An 18,926-nucleotide genomic window follows, 5' to 3' on the forward strand; every position below is an offset into this window, starting at 1 on the left:
CCGTGCATCACCAGGTATTGCAATGTCAATGAACCATACTTTTTTCTTTTCAACTATTGTTATGTCAGGTGTGTTGTGGACCAAGTGCCTGTCAGTCTGAATCCTAAAGTCCCACAAGATCTTGAGTTTCTCATTCTCTAAAACTTTCTCAACCTGATGTTGCCAGTGGTTTTTGCTGTACTCAAATCCAAACTTCTGGCACAATTTCCAGTGAATGATCTTAGCAACGCGGTCATGGTGTTGTTGTTGTTGTTGTTGTTGTTGTTGTTATTATTATTATGTCAACAAATAAGAAAACAAGTAACAAAGTAGACACAGACATGGACACATGAAAAATTTTTGGCACACAAAAAAAGGATATAAATAGGCGAAACATAGCCATAAACACATAGAATGATTACATATAATTGGGAATAGTAGGACAGGGATGGTAGGCACGCTGGTGCGCTTATGCACGCCCCCTTAGGGACCTCTTAAGAAACATGAAAGGTCCACTGTAGACAGTTTACGGTAAAAGGTATGGGGATTTGAGAGACTAACAACAGGATCAGGTAGAGTGTTCCAGACATTTACTACTCTATTGCAGAAGTCATATTTCCTACAATTAAGATTAGAGTGAATTACATTGAGTTTAAATCTATTGATAGCCCTTGTATTATTATGGTTGAAATTAAAGAATTCATTTACAGGTAGAACGTTTCGGTAAATAATCTTATGAACTGAGCATAGGTCAAAACGTAGACTGACGTAATTGTACAAGCATAGACAATGCTTTATAGCCCCTTCATACATTTGCTGACTGAAATTACTTTGAATAACCCTGAATTAGCTAGCTTTTTTGACGCAGCTGGAATGAATACTTGAACGGTTGTGGAACTGCAGGAAAATTTGTGATAGATTTTGGAAGCTACCATATTTTGCAGCTGTTCTCACTTTTTATGAAATAAGTGGGTTCATATAGGAAAATCACGACAAAGGTCCTAGCCTGAATATCTTGGCTGAAAGAGCCTTGGTAGTACAGTAGTCTAAGGCACCCTGTTATTAAGCTGGTTATTAAGACCAGCTGCCTGCAATTACTGCAGGTTCGAATCTCGCCAGGCTCAAGGTTGACTCAGCCTTCCATCCTTTCTAAGGTAGGTAAATTGAGGACCCAGTTGTGGGGGCAATAAGCTGACTTTGTATAAATATACAAAAGGATGAAGGCTATTGCTGAGCACATTGTAAGCCGCCCTGAGTCTCCGGAGAAGGGCAGCATATAAATCAAATTAAAAAAAAAAATTCTTTGTTCTTAGTTTAGGACAAAGTTTAGATAATGAAGAATAACATCTCACTCTTAATACACGTAGTCCTGGGTTTACAACCACATTTGAGCCCAACATTTCTGTGGCTAAGTGAGACAGTTGTTTAGCATGTTTTGCCTCATTTTGCGGCCTTTCTTGCCACAGTTGTTAAGTGAATCTGGCTTCCCCATTGACTTCTGGTTGTCAGAAGGTTACAAGTGATCTTGGGACACTGCAACTGTCATAAATGTGAGTCAGTTGCCAAGCATCTGAATTTTGATCACATGATCATGGGGATGCTGCAACAGTCATAGTAAGTGTGAAAAACAGTCCTAAGTAATGTTTTTCAGTGCTGTTGTAACTTCAAACAGTCACTAAATGAACTATAGTAAGTAACTATATAAAGTAGTGGCCAAAATTGTGGAAACCTTTTGGGAAAAGTATATTTTCTAAAACTAGCTTTTTTCAGCCTCTGAAACCTCCCTTTAAGAGTCTTTTTCCAGCCTCTGAGACTTCTGTTTCAGAGGCTTTTTTTTCCAGCCTCTGAAATCTCCCTTTCAGAGGCTTTTTCCAGCCTCTGAAACCTCCATTTCAGAGGCTGGGCGGGGCTACATTTGATGTATAAGACACATCTAAATTTTCACCCTCTTTTAGGGGGGAAAAGGTGTGTCTTGTACTCCAAAAAATACGGTATATATCAATGGAAAGATAATTTAATCAAAAATGTAATGCAATAACTTTTATGAAGGATTTGCTATTAGAACAGCAGTTACAGTATAAAGAAGAAAAGTGAAACTCGTAGAAAAAACGAAATATACAAAAAATATCACCGTAGAAAAAAAGGAGATGTACAAAAATTATCACCATGCAAGTCAATAGTTGGGTAACCTTTAGCATGAATTACGGCCTTACAACGTCTTCCCATGGAGTGAACCAAGTCTTTTAGTTCTGCAGCTGTTATAACGTGAAACCAAGATTGAATGATGGCTTCTATTAACTGGGTTTTATTGCTGGGTTGCTTCTGACTAACAAGTTTCTGTAGTTGGCTCCATAGATTTTCAATCCCAGGCCATTCCAGCAGTGGAATAGGATTCTCTTGAAACTCCAAAAAAAAAAAAAAAAAGTGGTGTTATTAGCCATCAAACCTCAAAAATACACTTTTCCCAAAAGGTTTCCACAATTTTGGCCACTACTGTAGTATAGTAACTATAGTAAGTTGAGACAACCTGTCCTTGGGAGAAACTGGGGAAGCCGTCTTGGTGATTCCAGGATATCGCTGGAAAAGAAAGGGCTTGTTTATCCCCATCCTGTAAAATCCTCACGCTCTATCCCAAATGCCCAAAATTATATTTTTGGAATCTGCATCCCAAATTTCTGCAGCAGATTCTGCGATACCAGAGGTATGCAGGTGAGGGGACTTCTCTACAGCCTGTGGGCTGAGGGATGCCCTTAGATCGGAATTTTGCGAAGGCTGATTGTAGAAACCTTTTTGAAATCTTGCCTTGTGTGCCTTGCCCCACCACAGCTTGAAACATTCTGGATATTATAGTTTTCTTTCAGTGTGGAACAGTGGAATTAAAAATTGTGAATTAAAAATCTGTGAGGGCGAGATGTGACCTTAGAAACCCATAAAGCTCTTTCTGGGACAACCAGATAACTGTTTATTGAGGGCTTGTTCATCTCCCTTCTTCAGAGTGCTAATCTGTTTTGATTTCTCCAGCTGGAAGGATACATTTTGGAGTGGGTATGAAAAGAAGATTATATAACAATATCCGGATAGGGAATGCCTTTTAAGCCCTGATATTGTAGATATCAAACAAGATCCGTTTTTCCATCAACAACTCAGTCCTGCTTTTGGCACTCTTCTTCAGAGGTTAGGGAGTGGAAGGAGCGAAGGAGTTAGAAATGCCTTTTCCTCCAACAATCCTGAAATATTTTTTGATATAAAGTCAGATGCAGAATCATCTCGCTCGTCTGCCACACGGTTTGAGATGAACAACGGAGTCTTGGTAGCCTAAATCTCGGAAGGAAGTAATGTTTCGCCGATCCTTCCAAGTTGTGTTGTGATGATTCCCAGCAAGATGCTGGTCTACAACATCCCTTCAGGGGGTAGCCGCACAGAAACTTTTCAACCTCGCCGAAAGAAGTCCCACAGAGATTTATTTAAAAATGGATACCGAGTCAAATCTGGCCATAATAACCTTGAGAAGGAAGAGCCACATACCTTTCGACAGACTCTGGGGTCCTGTTACAGAATTGGCTACCACTGGGGTAAGAAACGTTCAGCTGACTGAGGGACTCTTTTCTGAAGCAGTGATTTATTTGCAAGATATGAAGGGTTTCCATATCAATTGGGAGCAAAGGATTCGTAATTTGTGAAGCCGAAGAAAAATATTTAATTAGGATTCTCTTTTAATAACAGAAAGGAGGAGAAAAAGGTTTTACTGAGATATTTTAACGAGATTAGAGCAATGGTATTTTATTTAAATGTTATTTCTCCCATCTCTCCTTTCCTATTATCCTTTCTTAAAATGAAGCGTTATTCTTTTATGGAGAATCATTTAAACATTTAAGTAATCCTCTTCTTTTTAAAAGGTGATCAGCTTTCTTTCTTTCAATATTTCTTCTCCTTAACACTACTTCCGTGACTTCCCTCTCCCTTCTTGCATTTAATACCTGTGATTATTAATCTACACAGAAAGGTAAAACTGTTTTTCATTATTTTTTTTTAATAAGAATAACCTTGCTAAAATGGATTGCTCGGTTAAACATTTTAGGGATGTCATTTCCTTCTCTTCATTCTTGAAAGCCAGTATAAAATTTAAGGTGTCATTGAGATTTCGCAGTAGATACAAACCTTTGCCAATGTTTGAGCCATTAGCCTCAAACCTAAGCAAGTGAGTTTTTTTTTTTTTCTTCTCCAGCAAGCTTCTTTGCTTTAATTTCATCTTCAGTTTATATATCCTTGGTCTTCTCCTTTCTAACTGTGATTTCTCTGGGATTCTCCACAGCCTCATTTTAAAAACGGTATTGTTAGAAATGTGCACGATATTAGAAAACCAGTTTGCTCTCATTCCAGAACTTCTGTATTAGTTTGGCAGAAACAAAACCTGAAACATTTTTGATTGTTCTGGATTTCGGATAAAATGAACTCTAGATGAGGCAAGGTTGAGGATCAAAGCTAGTCTTCACAATACCTCTCTGAGAGCATTACCAACGTGGCACGTTCACTCAACTCCCTTGTTCCTGATCTTCCCTGCTTTTTCATTCCCCTTTCACTTCCTTCCCTCCCCTCAAATGTTTTGGTTGTCTAGAGTAGCATATCTCCTGTCCCCCAGAGAAAGGAAGGGAAGAGGGAAGGTACTGAGAAGATTACAGGTGGGCCAGTGCCACAGCTAAAGAGAAGAAGCTGAGAACATCAAGAAAGACGAGCTGATGGATTGTGCCCAGGAAACTGACTTGCCGTTCCTCTTCTCCCCTCAGATCCTGTCACTATCATTCTTCTCCTTTCCCCCACATTTCCCTCTTCACCCAAATCACTCAAAGCCCCATTTCAGTCCATGTTTGGTTCAGAACATCCCGTGTTTTTCTGTGCACAGATGAAAAGGTGTGAAAAATTGTGTTTCAGATTGGGTATGGCCCATCCCAAAGCAGGTACTCTATGCATTGACGAAGTCTTCCATGCACACAGCAGATTGCACATGGAATAATCTTATAAAGCCTTTAATATCGCAGGGATATTTCCAAAAATAGTTTTGGAAAGAATAACATAGACTTGGGTATAATACTTCCAAACTATTTTGGAAATATCCCTGCGATATTAAAGGCCTCATAAAATATTCATTTTAGGGACACGGTGACTCAGTGGCTAGACGCTGAGCTTGTCGATTGAAAGGTCGGCAGTTCAGCGGTTCGAATCCCTACTGCTGTGTAATGGGGTGAGCTCCTGTTACTTGTCCCAGCTTCTGTCAATCTAGCAGTTCGAAAGCACGTAAAAAATGCAAGTAGAAAAATAGGGACCACCTTTGGTGGGAAAGTAACAGCATTCCGTGTGCCTTTGGCAGTTAGTCATGCCGGCCACATGACCACGGAGACGTCTTCGGACAGCGCTGGCTCTTCGGCTTTGAAACGGAGATGAGCACCATCCCCTAGAGTCGAGAACGACGAGCACATATGTGCGAGGGGAACCTTTGCCTTTAAGATATTCATTTAAACAAATGAACAGAATGCAAATTGTCCTTCTTGTATTATTACCAATTCCTACGCTTCAATTGGCATTAAAAATGGATATCACTTTCTCTGGCGCGCTGCTTGGAAGAATCCAAGAGCGTGGGTAATACCCCTCAGGTTGCCTGAAGATACTGAGTGTATGTCACTTTAAATGTTTGTTGACTCCTCCCCTAGGGACTGGCTGAGGCTCAGTTCCTTTCACTCAGTGCAGCCTGAAAGAGTGTTTTTCTTGGACTTCTTGCTTCTTGGCAATTCAATCCTTCATATTTCTACAACTTTATTTTGAAATTTATTTTATCCTTTATCCATTATTTTCCGGATTCCTTCTAACTTCAAAACTGTGAGTCTGCTCCCTGCATCGTCCCATTGCAAGCAGCTTAGTGCTGCAGGCCTTGGCCTTCCGCCGTCCTCCTGGGCTTCTCCCTGCCGCAGGGCTCTGATTATCATCCCCTCATCCCTGCGAGCCTGCTGCCTTGACCTACATAGCCCTCGCCGCCGAGCTCTGCCTCTAATCGGCATCTTTGCGAGCCTACTAATTAGGGCGATCAGGAGACGCGTGTGCTTGCCGCGGCCTGATAAGTCGGCCGCCACCGCCCCCTAGCATCGCGGGATTTCTGGCAGCACTTTGGGAGGCGTTAGGAGCGCTCGTTAGCGCTCACACGCAACGGCGATCCCTTCGAGCGCGGAAGCCTGCCAGCGACCCTGCACCTACTGACAGCAGGAGAGAGGCCTAAATCCCCTCAAACTTCGTCAGCGACGCCCGAAGCTCGTCCTTTCCCGCGCGGCCGCCATTTTGTGACCGCCGCCATTTTGTGACATCGGAGCCAGGCCTCTGCGGCGTTTTTGGATGAATCGGCTATCAGGCCTCCTTTTCTGCAGGAGCTCCTTGTTGTTAAGGACATTCATTTTGGTGGCGATTTCTCTTGCTTTACGCTACTCTCGAGTAGCCCCTTGGCCTGATTCAAGATCTAGTGATTTCTATCTGCTTTTCTCCTACCTGACTCTTACCAGACCTTGGAGGAGACCTGTTTGGGGTTGTACCCCCCCCTTTAAAAAAAAAAAAAAAAAAGAAAAAAATTACTTACCATGGGCGATCCAGATCTATCTTCGGACATGGAGCAAGACCACTCTCCACCCCGGCCCAGAGGCTCTGATCGTTCTTCGGGGAAGGCACCAAAGAAGGCGTCAAAAAAGTCATCACGCCCATCTAAATCTGCCTCCTCTAAAGGCCACAAATCTTCCTCGGCTGAGGATAAGGCCGCTAAGCGTCGCCATGATGCTCTTGAGCGTCAATTCCAACAGGCGCAACGCAAGGTTCCTAATTCTGTACCACCTGTCACCCGTCTTGCGGAGGAGCTTCCATCTCTCATTGACCCCTTGCCTCATCCGGCCCCTTCTCAGGGGCTACCAACTGGATCCGAGGCTACAACTCAGGGATTCGTCTACTCCCAACAGATTGAGCCCCCTGCAATTCCTTCAACTTCTTCAGCAGTGTCCCAACCCTCTCTTCCGGGCAGGGCGCCTGAGGCTACGTTCACGCCCACCGCGGCAGGTCTTAGACCTCCAGAGGTTCCTCAACCTTCTTATTATGACATCCAGGCAATGATCACGGCCACAGTGTCCAGAATGATGGCAGGAGGTTTCCCTCAAGCTCCTTATCCTCAGGAGATTTCGCAACCATACATACCGGAACCACCCAGACCGGCCGCACATCGTCCTGATGTCGACCCTGGGGACTACTTGCTACAGGAGTCCGACCACAGTGACGACTCCCAATTTGGCTGTGATGAGGCTGGGGATATGGAACTCTCGGAGGACGAGGATGAACCACCTGAGAAGCCCTCCTCTACGGGACTTTTTCGGCCTTCTCTCTTCAAGGCCCTTCTCCGCAAGGCCATCGCTACGACGCAATTGGCTTCTTCCAAGCCCTTGCCAGACACCGAGAGGTCCTCTAATCCTCATGATGCTCTTTTTGCTGTCCCGCAACCCGACCAGGAGTTCATCCCTTGCCCACAACTGTTCTCTGAAACCGTTCAGCGGCCCTGGGCCCAGCCGGGAGCGCTCGCAGCACCCAACGGCATTGACAAAAAGCTGTTCTGCTCAGCGCCCAGTTTACAGGATTTACTTGAACTCCCGTCGGTCGACGCACCAATTGCAGCCCTAACGTCATCCACGGTGCTATCCAACGACATCGCAGACGGCTTGCGCTCTGAGGACAAAAGAGCCGAACTAGTGTTCCGCAAGGCCCATCAGACTGCGGCCTGGGCCATACGCGCTGCCACCTCGGCCTCTTTCTTTAACAGGGCCTCCCTGATCTGGCTCCGCCAGCTTCAGGAGCGACTCCCGCCTGATGACCGGCGCCTCCACCAGGATGTTAACAAGCTGGTGGCAGCGACGGAATACTCCGCAGATGCGGCTCTGGCAGCAACCAGGTTCGCGTCGCGATCTCTTGCGTCGACCGTCACCTCTCGTCGCCTCCTGTGGCTCCGACATTGGCGTGCAGACGTAAAATCCAAATGGAAGTTTGCTTCAGCTCCATATAAGGGATCTCGGCTGTTCGGGGAGGCACTCGACCCCATCCTCATAGAGGATAAGGACAAAAGGAAAATCATGCCATCGTCCTATCGCAGAGCGGAGCGTCGCTACTTACCTTATAATCAGCGGCCTTCCTTTCGGGCAGATCCTGGCACCAGCTCCGCTTCCACCTATCGTCCTTCATCCTTTTCTTACGACCGTCCGTCGGACAGGCAGTCCTTTCGGGACCGCACCAGGCGACAACAGCCTTCGAAACGCCCCTTTCGCGGAGGAGCCTCCCGGCCCTTCCGGAGAGGGAAATGACTGCTCCGAACCCTACCCTATCGGCGGCCGCCTGCATCATTTCTTCCACCAATGGTTCCAAACTACGACGGACGAATGGGTCCTGCAAACCATTCATCTGGGACTCACCCTGAAGTTTTCCTCCTGCCCTCCTCATCGTTTCATCCGATGCCCGGTCTCCAGGAACCCCGAAAAGAGACGTCTGATGTCCTCGGAAATACATCACCTCTTGGACATTCACGCTATAGAGCCCGTTCCCACAGAACACCGTGGGACCGGTTTCTATTCAATATTTTTCCTGGTTCCAAAGAGCTCCGGAGGCTGGAGGGGAATCCTGGACTTAAAGCAGTTAAACAAATTGATCGCCTACCACAAATTCAAAATGCAGTCCCTTCATTCGATCTTGGCCGCCATCAGACAAGCCGACTACATGACTTCCATCGACCTCAAGGAGGCCTACCTCCATATTCCGGTCAGGCCCTCCCATCGGCGATTCCTTCGTTTCTCTTACGACAACCAGGACTTCCAGTACAGGGCCATGCCGTTCGGTCTCTCGTCTGCCCCCAGAACCTTTACGAAGATCCTCGCTGTAGTAGCAGCTTCCCTTCGGCTCATTCCCATCCGAGTCCTCTGCTACCTGGACGATATCTTCATCCTGTCCGACTCTCAACACAAAGCCTTCAGGGACCTGGAGGCAGTTCGAGATTCCCTTCAACGGCATGGTTTCTCCCTAAATTTGGAGAAGAGTTACCTCCAGCCCACTCATCATATTCAACACCTTGGGGCCATCATCGATTCGACCTCGTGTCACGTATTCCTGGCCCCGGATCGTTGTCTCAGCATCGCCACGGCAATTGCCCAGATTCAGTCTTCCCGGACAGTTTCTATCCTTCAATTGTCACAGCTCCTCGGGAAACTAATCTCATGCATCAACATCGTGCCGTGGGCTCGCCTACATTCTCGCCCCCTCCAATGGTTCCTCCTGCCCCATCAGAAGTCCCTGGGCAGCAATTCAACATCGAAGGTCAGGCTCCCTGGTCCCATCCGCCGATCACTCCGTTGGTGGACTTCTCCCGCTATTTCGAAGGGATGCTTCTTTCAAGAGCCAGAAAGGATAACAGTGACAACAGATGCGAGTTTACTGGGGTGGGGTGCCCATCTGTCCGCAAAGATGGCCCAGGGTCTTTGGTCAGCCTCGGACCTACAGCACGATATCAATTGGCTGGAGCTGAGGGCCATCCACCTAGCCCTCCGGCATTTCCAACCCGACATTCAAGGTCAACACGTGCTGGTCTTGACCGACAACACCACGGCCAAGGCACACCTGAATCGGGAGGGCGGCACGCATTCCAAACCATTGCTGGACGAGGCGATCTCCCTCCTTTCCTGGGCGGAGGGGACCATACTCTCCATCTCAGCTCAACACATCTCCGGGACGGAGAATACCCAGGCGGACTGGTTAAGCCGCTCTCAAATCGACCATGCAGAATGGCGCCTAGACCCATCTCTCTTCCGGCTTCTGTCGGCCAGATTCGGCCTTCCTATTCTGGACTTGTTTGCGAGCCCCTGCAACACACAGCTTCCTCGCTTTTACTCCAGATTCCCAAGTCCGGGGTCCGAAGGGACGGACGCCCTGCGATGTCCATGGCCCCGCGGCCTATTATACGCCTTCCCTCCAATCCCTCTTCTCCCAAGGGTAGTGCGCAAAATTCTGTCGGAGGGCGCGGAGGTTCTCCTGGTCGCCCCGCACTGGCCACGACAACCGTGGTATGCGGACCTACTGGACCTGTCAATATCCCGGCCATGGAGAATTCCCCAGGACAGGGTCTCTCTCTCAGCCAGGGAGCCATCCTACACCCGGAACCGGGGTGGCTCCAACTGGCCGTCTGGCATTTGAGAGGGCCCTCCTGAGGAAGGACAACCTGTCGGGGCGAGTCATTACCACCATGCAAGCCTCCCGCCGGGCTTCAACTCTACGAATTTATGAGGCTACTTGGCAGGCCTTTCGCCGCTGGTGTCGCAAAAACAGCGTGGACCCGGCCGGAGCGTCAGTTCCTGTTCTCCTTGAGTTCCTCCAGGACGGATTGGACAGCGGCCTAGCCCCGAATACCCTGAGAAGGCAGGTAGCTGCCTTGAACTCGGTTTTGTCGAAGTCACCGGATCGCCCACTGACCTTGGATCGGAGAGTTCGAACATTTCTTAGAGGTGCCACCAACTTGCATCCGCCAGTAGTACATAGGTATCCATCCTGGGATCTGTCACTGGTGCTCCAGACCCTGATGTCTCCACCCTTTGAGCCCCTGTCTTCTATTCCTCTTCGATTCCTGACCCTTAAGGTCGCCTTTCTAGTGGCGATCACGTCAGCGAGGCGGGTCTCCGAGCTCGCGGCCCTTTCTGTCCGCTCAGACCTTTGCATTTTTCATCAGGACAGGGTGATCCTCCGACTTGACCCCGCCTTTGTGCCCAAAATCAATTCGCTCTTCCATCGAGCTCAAGAGCTAATTCTGCCGGATTTTTGCCCGCGACCTCATCATCACAGAGAAGCCCAATGGCATAAACTCGATGTCCGGCGCGCTCTCCGGCACTATATTAAGCGGACTTCCCAGTTTCGGAAATCGGAAGCGCTATTTGTATCTTTCCTGCCAGCTTCAATGGGACACAAAGTCTCTTCGTCCACCATTGGGCGGTGGCTCAAAGCTTGCATCTCTACGGCATACACTCTTCGCAACAAGTCCCCACCTGGACGTGTCTTGCCGCATTCAACTAGGAGCGCCGCGACTTCGGCGGCGTGGGCCACACAGGCATCCGTCCTGGACATTTGTCGAGCAGCCACCTGGACCTCCCTCACTCCCTTTGTGCGACATTATAAAGTTGACTCCTTTGCCTCGGCTGAGGCGTCCTTCGGACGGCGAGTTCTGCAATCTGTGATCTCTGCTACAGCCAACCGGGAGCATCCAGCCTCCCCTCCCATCTAGTACTTGCTTGGGTACATCCCACGCTCTTGGATTCTTCCAAGCAGCACGCCAGAGAATGGATGTTGCTTACCTGAACATCCTTTCTGGGCGCGCTGCTGAAGAATCCAACCCACCCGTTGTGGCTTCTGCTTCCTGATCCTGGATGGACTTGACTTTTGTTAGGACATCCTTCGTGAAAGAAACTGAGCCTCAGCCAGTCCCTAGGGGAGGAGTCAACAAACATTTAAAGTGACATACACTCAGTATCTTCAGGCAACCTGAGGGGTATTACCCACGCTCTTGGATTCTTCAGCAGCGCACCCAGAAAGGATGTTCAGGTAAGCAACATCCATTCCATTTCCGTAAGGTTTTTCATCCCGTAGAAATTGATGAGCCTTATGTTGTTCTGTCCCTACCAACCGGAAACATGATATTATTTATCTAAATTGTTTTCTAAAAGGCAAACTCTCCAATTAGTCTAATTGTATACTTGGCATCTTCTAGAAAAATTGACAGCCTTGATTAAAAATAAGCCGATGGTCATAGCAAACAAATTTATGGTTCCTTTATTGAGACTGTTCAGCTTTTGATCTCCCATAACTTTGAGTGATGGGAAAAGCTTCATAGAAGTAAGACAGTTAAAGAAATGTTCAGGTTACGGATTGGACCTCGCTTAAATTTACAGCTAAGGCAACTTTATACAAGGTGTTCTCAAGGTATGGCTCAACCACACTATAAAAAAGACATTGAGACTTTAGAAAAAGTGCAGAGAAGAGCAACCAAGATGATTAGGGGACTGGAGACTAAAACATATGAAGAACTGTTACAGGAACTGGGCATGACTAGTCTAGTGAAGACAGGGACCAGAGGAGACATGAGAGCAGTCTTCCAATATTAGAGGGGCTGTCACAGAGAGGAAGGGGTCAAGCTATTTTCTAAAGCACCTGTCGGCCAGACAAGAAATAATGGGTAGAAATTGATCAAGGAGAGATTCAACCTAGAAATAAGGAGAAATTTTCTGACAGTGAGGACAATCAACCAATGGAACAGAAGTTGCCTTCAGAAGTTGTGGGAGTTTCATCACTGGAAGCTTTCAAGAAGAGACTGGACTGCCATTTTGTCCAAAATGGTGTAGGGTCTCCTGCTTGGTCGGTGTGTGTGTGTGTGTGTGTGTGTGTGTACTAGATGACTTACAAGGTCCTTTCCAGCTCTGTTAATCTGGAATCGAACAGCAGCAACTGTGAAAGGGATCTAAGTGAGCTGGTAAACTACTTAACTCTTTAAAAACCATTTAACTCTGAGCCAGCAATGTGCTGCAGCTTCCAATACAGCACATGCAGTCTTACACCTATCAATGGAGGGTAGTTTCAATATCACACGAGGTGATGATCTTTATACTGCATTGGTGAGGCCACATTTGGATTACTGTGTCCAGTTCTGGTCAACCACAATATAAAGAAGTACGTTGAAAGTGTGGAGTGGTGGCACACAGAGCCTTCTCTGTGAGCACGCATGCTGTCACCAGCTGCTCTTCTGGTTTCCAGAGGGCGCATGCACGCCAGCCAGCTGATCTTCATGTGTGCCAGAGCCCCGGAAACCTGAAGACCAGCTGGCCAGAGTGCATGTGCGCACCACCCACCTGGATTTCAGGTTTCAGGCGCTCCAGCATGGGTGAAGATAAGCTGGCCTTTGCCCATGAGTGCACCGGAAACCTGAAGACTAGGTGGGCGGCATGCGTATGCACTCTGGCCAGCTAGTCTTCAGGTTTTAGGGGCTCTGGCATGCATGGAGATCAGCTGGCCAGTGCAGATGCACATGCCAGAAACCCAAAGACCAGATGCACGCAGTGGCCAGTTGGTCTTCGGATTTCCGGGGCTCTGGTGCACATGCGCACCTCATTCTGGTTTGGGCACTCGGTGCCGAAAAGGTTCTCCATCACTGGTATAGGGTCTCCTGCCACAGGCAGAGAATTAGACTAGAAGACCTCTGAGGTTCCTTCCAACTAATATGTTCTATCTTCTCTATGTAATTTATTTATTTTATTTTATTTTATTATTCATATTTCTATGCCGCCCACTCTCCGAGGACTCTGGGCGGCTTACACCAAAGACAGTATACTAAATAGCATATTGCCCCCAACATTCTGGGTCCTCATTTTACCCACCTTGGAAGGATGGAAGGCTGAGTCAACCTTGAGCCGGTGAGATTTGATCCGCTGAACTAGCAGTCAGCTGAAGTAGCTGCAGTACTGCACTCTAACCACTGCGCCACCTCGGCTCTTGTAATTCTATCTAATATCCCTAGTTTGACTTGTCCTTATTTTAAAGGAGGAGTCAAAAAGTCCTGTCCACAGGCTTACAGCGCTGTTCAAAATTTGCACTGATTATATTTCTAATTTACATTCTATTTCTCATGATTTATGTTTTTTGTATTATACCTGTACTTAACTTTACACTTTCTGATTGCTTCTGCATTTTTTTCACACTGCAGAAAATCATTCTAGGACTAGGTTACGTTGCCTGTTGTTGGTTTGTTTGCGTGCGTGTCTCTGTGTTAGAAAATCTTTGTTTTCATTTTCCATTATTCAGAATTTTAATTGCGTTCCTGTTTATCTGTGTGTCTCTTTTTCAACCTCTCTCTACATCTTATATTTGACGTTAACGTCATTTTTATAAAAGTAATTGGTTAGATACTGCTTTTTTTTTTTTGAAAAATCATTGTCCTTCAGAATTTTTTTCTGATACACCTTTCCCAATTTTTGTTATGTTTGTGTATTTATTTTGTGTGTGTTTATTTAGCTTAAAATGGTAAATGGTATATTGCTTTAGTACCATAAAATGACCTTTCCTTCTTAGACCATTGTTATCCAGAGATACACAAACACACACAAGTGAAAGATATTTTTTAATTAAACAACAAATTGGAATTTTCTAAGCGAATACGCTTTAAAACAAAATGATTTGTTCTAGAATATGAATTAGGACAAGTATTTGTTTAATCTCTACTGATTATAATGAAAATAAACTACTTCTTGGTCAAGATGGGTTATCATTCTGGGTTATTCCACAGAATGACAGCAGTTGTGTTCTGTTTGAAGAATTTAAACTCCTGTTAAGTATATGCCAGTTTCCTGCACTGATATCGTTATTTTACATCACTATTCTATCCTGAAAATAGCAAACTGGTTCATCTTCCCATATTATAAAATAAGCTAGTTTAGATAGTGACGGGGACTTCACTGCCATTATTTCCTCAGTACATAGCAGTGGTGGATTGCCCCCGGTTCGGACCAGTTCTATAGAACTGGTAGTAAAACCAGTGGGAGGCTCCGCCCACTGACCCTGACGTCATCAGAAGCGATCTGCGTACATGTGCGATCCCGTTGCGAACCGGTAGTAAAGATAAGTAGAACCCACCCCTGGTACATAGTTGCAAAGAAAAAAAAATATATAAATAAGAGGGATACAAGTAAGTAGCTACTTCTGGTCTTCCATAAAAACCTAGAGGAGTGTGATAAAATAATGATGATACAAATACCTCTTTGGGAAATCTTTCTGAAATCTTCTGAAAATCCAACATGTGCTGTATTGTTTATTTGTTTGTTGGTTTTCAGGGCATTTATTTATGTTAAAATGGTAGACGGTATATTGCTTTTAGTGTAATAAAATGACCTTCCCTTCCTACAGCATCGTCATCTAGAGACATACAAATGCAGCTGGGCCCGTATAGGAAATGCAACTATTTCTTGTTTCTGTCCAAAGTATTGATGTGCACCCTAACAGGATATTTCAGAAGGAGAGGGGGAAATTAAAGCACACACATCAATTGAATTGAACTGAACTGAACTGAACTGAACTGAATTGAATACTTTTGTCAGGTTTTGATGCTATCTCAAAATAAATGAATTTCCAAACTGCCGATCTTTGAGGAAATTTTCTCTTTATTGAGCATAGTGATCTGTCCCTGGCTCTTTCACGGTCAGCACTGACCTTTGCCCCCCAAGCCCTCCCTTTCTGATCCCCAATTCTCTGCGTCTCAATGGCTATCTTCCAAGCCACTCTCCTCATCCCATCTCCGTCAGATCACAGGAATGTCCCCCCTCCTCCCATCTCCGAGGAAACAGAATCTTCAAAGGAATTAAGTAGGCAAAAGTTCAAGCTTCTTCTCTCCTTTCATATGTCAGCGCTGGAACGCTGACAACTTTATTTGAGCAAGTGTGATTAGACACACAAGGAATTTGTCTCTGGTATAGAAGCATCCAGTGTACTGGAGACAAATTCCTTGTTGTCTAAAACACACTTGGCCAAATAAAGTATTGAATTCAATTCAATCCAATTCGATTCGATTCGATGCTATAGGAAGGGAAGGTCATTTTATCAATGTCCTCTTTTTAGACGGAATGGAACAATCTGCCACCACAACCAACCTGCTGTGGCCAACTCGCCACAGCCAATGCACTGTGGCCAACTCACCACAGACAATTCACCACGGGACAACACACCACAGGACAACTCACCATGGGGTTCAGTGAAGTTTATTTTTGTTGATGAAATTTATGTCAAAATCATTTTATCTCTTGCATCAAAGGAAATAATGTATATGACTACTAGCTTTTCTAAAGCTTTGTTGAATAATAAAAGGATCTAATTCTGCGTTGAACTGTCCCCCAGTGAATTGATCGCAGAGAGTTGTCCAATGGCAAGTTGGCCATGCTGAGTTGGCTATGCTGAGTTGGCTGTGGCGAGTTGTCCTAGACTCCTTTTCAGGGAATTTCTCATGAAATGGCACATTGCAAGCAATATTAGGTCACCAGTCTCGGACATGTATATTTAATAGATATGAGAATGATCTGACACATTACACAAGAGAAAAAATGACTTTTCCCAGGTTTGTATCAAGGAATGCTGAATTTTCAATGGTTGACTTCATTTCCAGTGTGATATGAAAACTATTATTATTTTCCTAACTATTAATCTTTTTTATGTAGGTGTATTATGTAGCTAATATAACTTTACTCCTATGAGAAGCTCTACGGTTCAAGTATTTCATGACACAATAAACATTCTTTATAAAAGAAGACCTTTAATAACGTACAGTGGATTTTTTTTTACTTCTTTCTCTCTCTTTTTCTGTTTGAATTACAGGTTTAAGATTTTTGCGAGCTCTTAGGCTGATTCAGTTCTCAGAAATCTTACAGTTTCTGAACATTCTTAAAACAAGGTAAGGCTACAATATACATAGATAAAATAGAGATAGAGATAGATAGATAGATAGATAGATAGATAGATAGATAGATAGATAGATAGATAGATAGATAGATGATAGATAGATAGATAGAGATTGTAGACAGACAGAAAGATTAGATAGATAGATAGATAGATAGATAGATAGATAGATAGATAGATAGATAGATAGATATTGTAGACAGACAGAAAGATTAGATAGATAGATAGATAGATAGATAGATAGATATTGTAGACAGACAGAAAGATTAGATAGATAGATAGATAGATAGATAGATAGATAGATGATAGTTTGTAGACAGACAGAAGGATTAGATAGATAGATAGATAGATAGATAGATAGATGATTGATAGATAGATAAATAGGTAGACAGACAGACAGACAGACAGACAGACAGACAGATAGAAAGATAATAGGTAGAGAGGCTAGATGGATGGATGGATGGATGGATGGATAGATAGATAGATAGATAGATAGATAGATAGATAGATAGATAGATAGATAGATTGTTTTGTCCTGTTGTATAAAGGCTAAATACACAGTTCTTCAGGAATTAAATGGACAAGATTCAGACAATATGATTAGTACTCATTTTCAAATGTGAACCAAAATTTGAATTGTTTTTGCTGCAATTTCTACTTGCAATGATGAATTAATGATCCTATACTGTTTAATTCTTCTGTCCTAATAATGGACATTTGATAGTAAAAAGGAAGAAAGTATGCTTATTCTAAGAAAAAACACAGCCCTCTAAATTAAACGTATATAGGATTACATTTGAAGTAAATCCAAGTATTAATTCAGTTCTTCTATCACCTCAATGGCATTCATGGATTAATTATTTGCTGGATACAATGGACTCAAATCCATATACGTATAACCTTGGTCAGATAAATGACATTTGCACTGATTAAGTAACAAGACTTAAGACAGAAAAAGTAACTGGCCAATGGCTCATTTGCAAATACATTTAATAAATATTTTTTTAAAAAATAACCCTTCTTCTATCAAGTAAATTTGCTTCCAAGGATCTAACATTTATAGGGTCCTAATAATTCTAATTCTATTATTTTAGGATTTGAATCTATTAATGTGCCTGTGCATACACACACAAACATATTATTAAAAGTTTTGAAAACCAAGAGGAAAATCTTCTTTATAGCTGTTATAAGCACAATTATAAATTTACCTCTTTCTCCAAACTTAAACCTATCTCTCTATAATACATACATATATTTTTATAATATATCTCCTCCAATCTGTAATACGTCTCTGTAATACATCTCCTCTAATAGTCAAAACCGGAAATCTTTTCCCCTCTTTTTTTTTTACGCAAAAAGTCCAGAAGGGGTTTCCAGTCAGTAATAAATGTAAATATTGTCTTTTCTCTAAATCAAAGAAGTCAGGTTGGTCATCTCAGCAAGTCCCATCTGTCAGGGTTCCAAGTAACATCCCCAACGAAAGAAAACTCCGAGGCTTGAGTTCCCTCGAAGTTCCATTTTATTATAGGTGTCATATCAGCACATCTGGGAAAATCCGAATCTGAAAGCTTCCCCACCCATAGGAAAGTCCAAGTCCCTGCCCATCACCCACATGTCCATTGCATGGTCCAATCAAAGCACCAACCCAACTGGAGATACCTCCCAGTTCCAGCCCTCCAGGTGCAGGGCAAGATGTCCTTGACTCTCTGAGAAAGGAATGTTATTATGACTATATATATCACCCCTGCTCCATACAATCCCCCCTCCCAGTTTCCCACAGCACTAAATGTGGCAGGTCTGAAGATCCAATGTAAATATGGCTTCCAGGTCTGACACCATCATCTTCACCAATCACTTTTCTGTTGTAGACGTTGCCAAATCTTCCCATCTTTTGTGCATAAAATAATCTCGCTGTGTTTATCATATATAAAAACGACGTTCATTACTTTTTCCCCAGCTGTTTGTCCATCGGTCCTAAGAAGAAAAACTTCAATTATATAATAATCTGTACAATTCTCTGAATTATTGTGTGTATTTGAATCCTATTGACACATACATTTTTTTTTTCCAGCAGGCAGTTTCTAAAAATAGGTGGATTTTCCCCACCACCCCCTTCATTCTGACTTCTTACATATATTTATCCCCTCACTATGCTCTATCCTTTCCTGAATTAAATGAGGATTCGCTAAAACTTTAGGGGTTTAGGCTGGGCTCAAGCAGAATTAGGGACAGCGCAGATGTCTCTGACAGCTTAAAAGGAAGGAAAAAAATGGCGATTAATCCACCTATTTTTAGAATTGGGGCTGAAAAGACAAAACACAAATCTTCTCCTTTAAAGTCAGGAAAGCCATTCTGAATAATCCTGGCTCACCTAAAAACAATCAAACAGAGCTATTGAAAAAAAAAAAAGAATAATCAGT

General features: G+C 44.1%; 1 protein-coding gene across 1 annotated transcript in view; it reads left to right on the forward strand.

Moving 5' to 3' along the window:
- Positions 1-18,926, forward strand: part of KCNMA1 (potassium calcium-activated channel subfamily M alpha 1) — a 643,121-nt gene that overhangs the window by 366,796 nt on the left and 257,399 nt on the right. Inside the window, 1 exon segment of the mRNA XM_070946116.1 lies at positions 16,426-16,501. Coding sequence (XP_070802217.1) covers positions 16,426-16,501 — 76 coding nt within the window.

This window comes from Pituophis catenifer, unplaced genomic scaffold (assembly GCF_029215685.1).
Source record: "Pituophis catenifer annectens isolate HBS135680 unplaced genomic scaffold, rPitCat1.0.hap2 SCAF_6, whole genome shotgun sequence".
NCBI lineage: Eukaryota > Metazoa > Chordata > Lepidosauria > Squamata > Colubridae > Pituophis > Pituophis catenifer.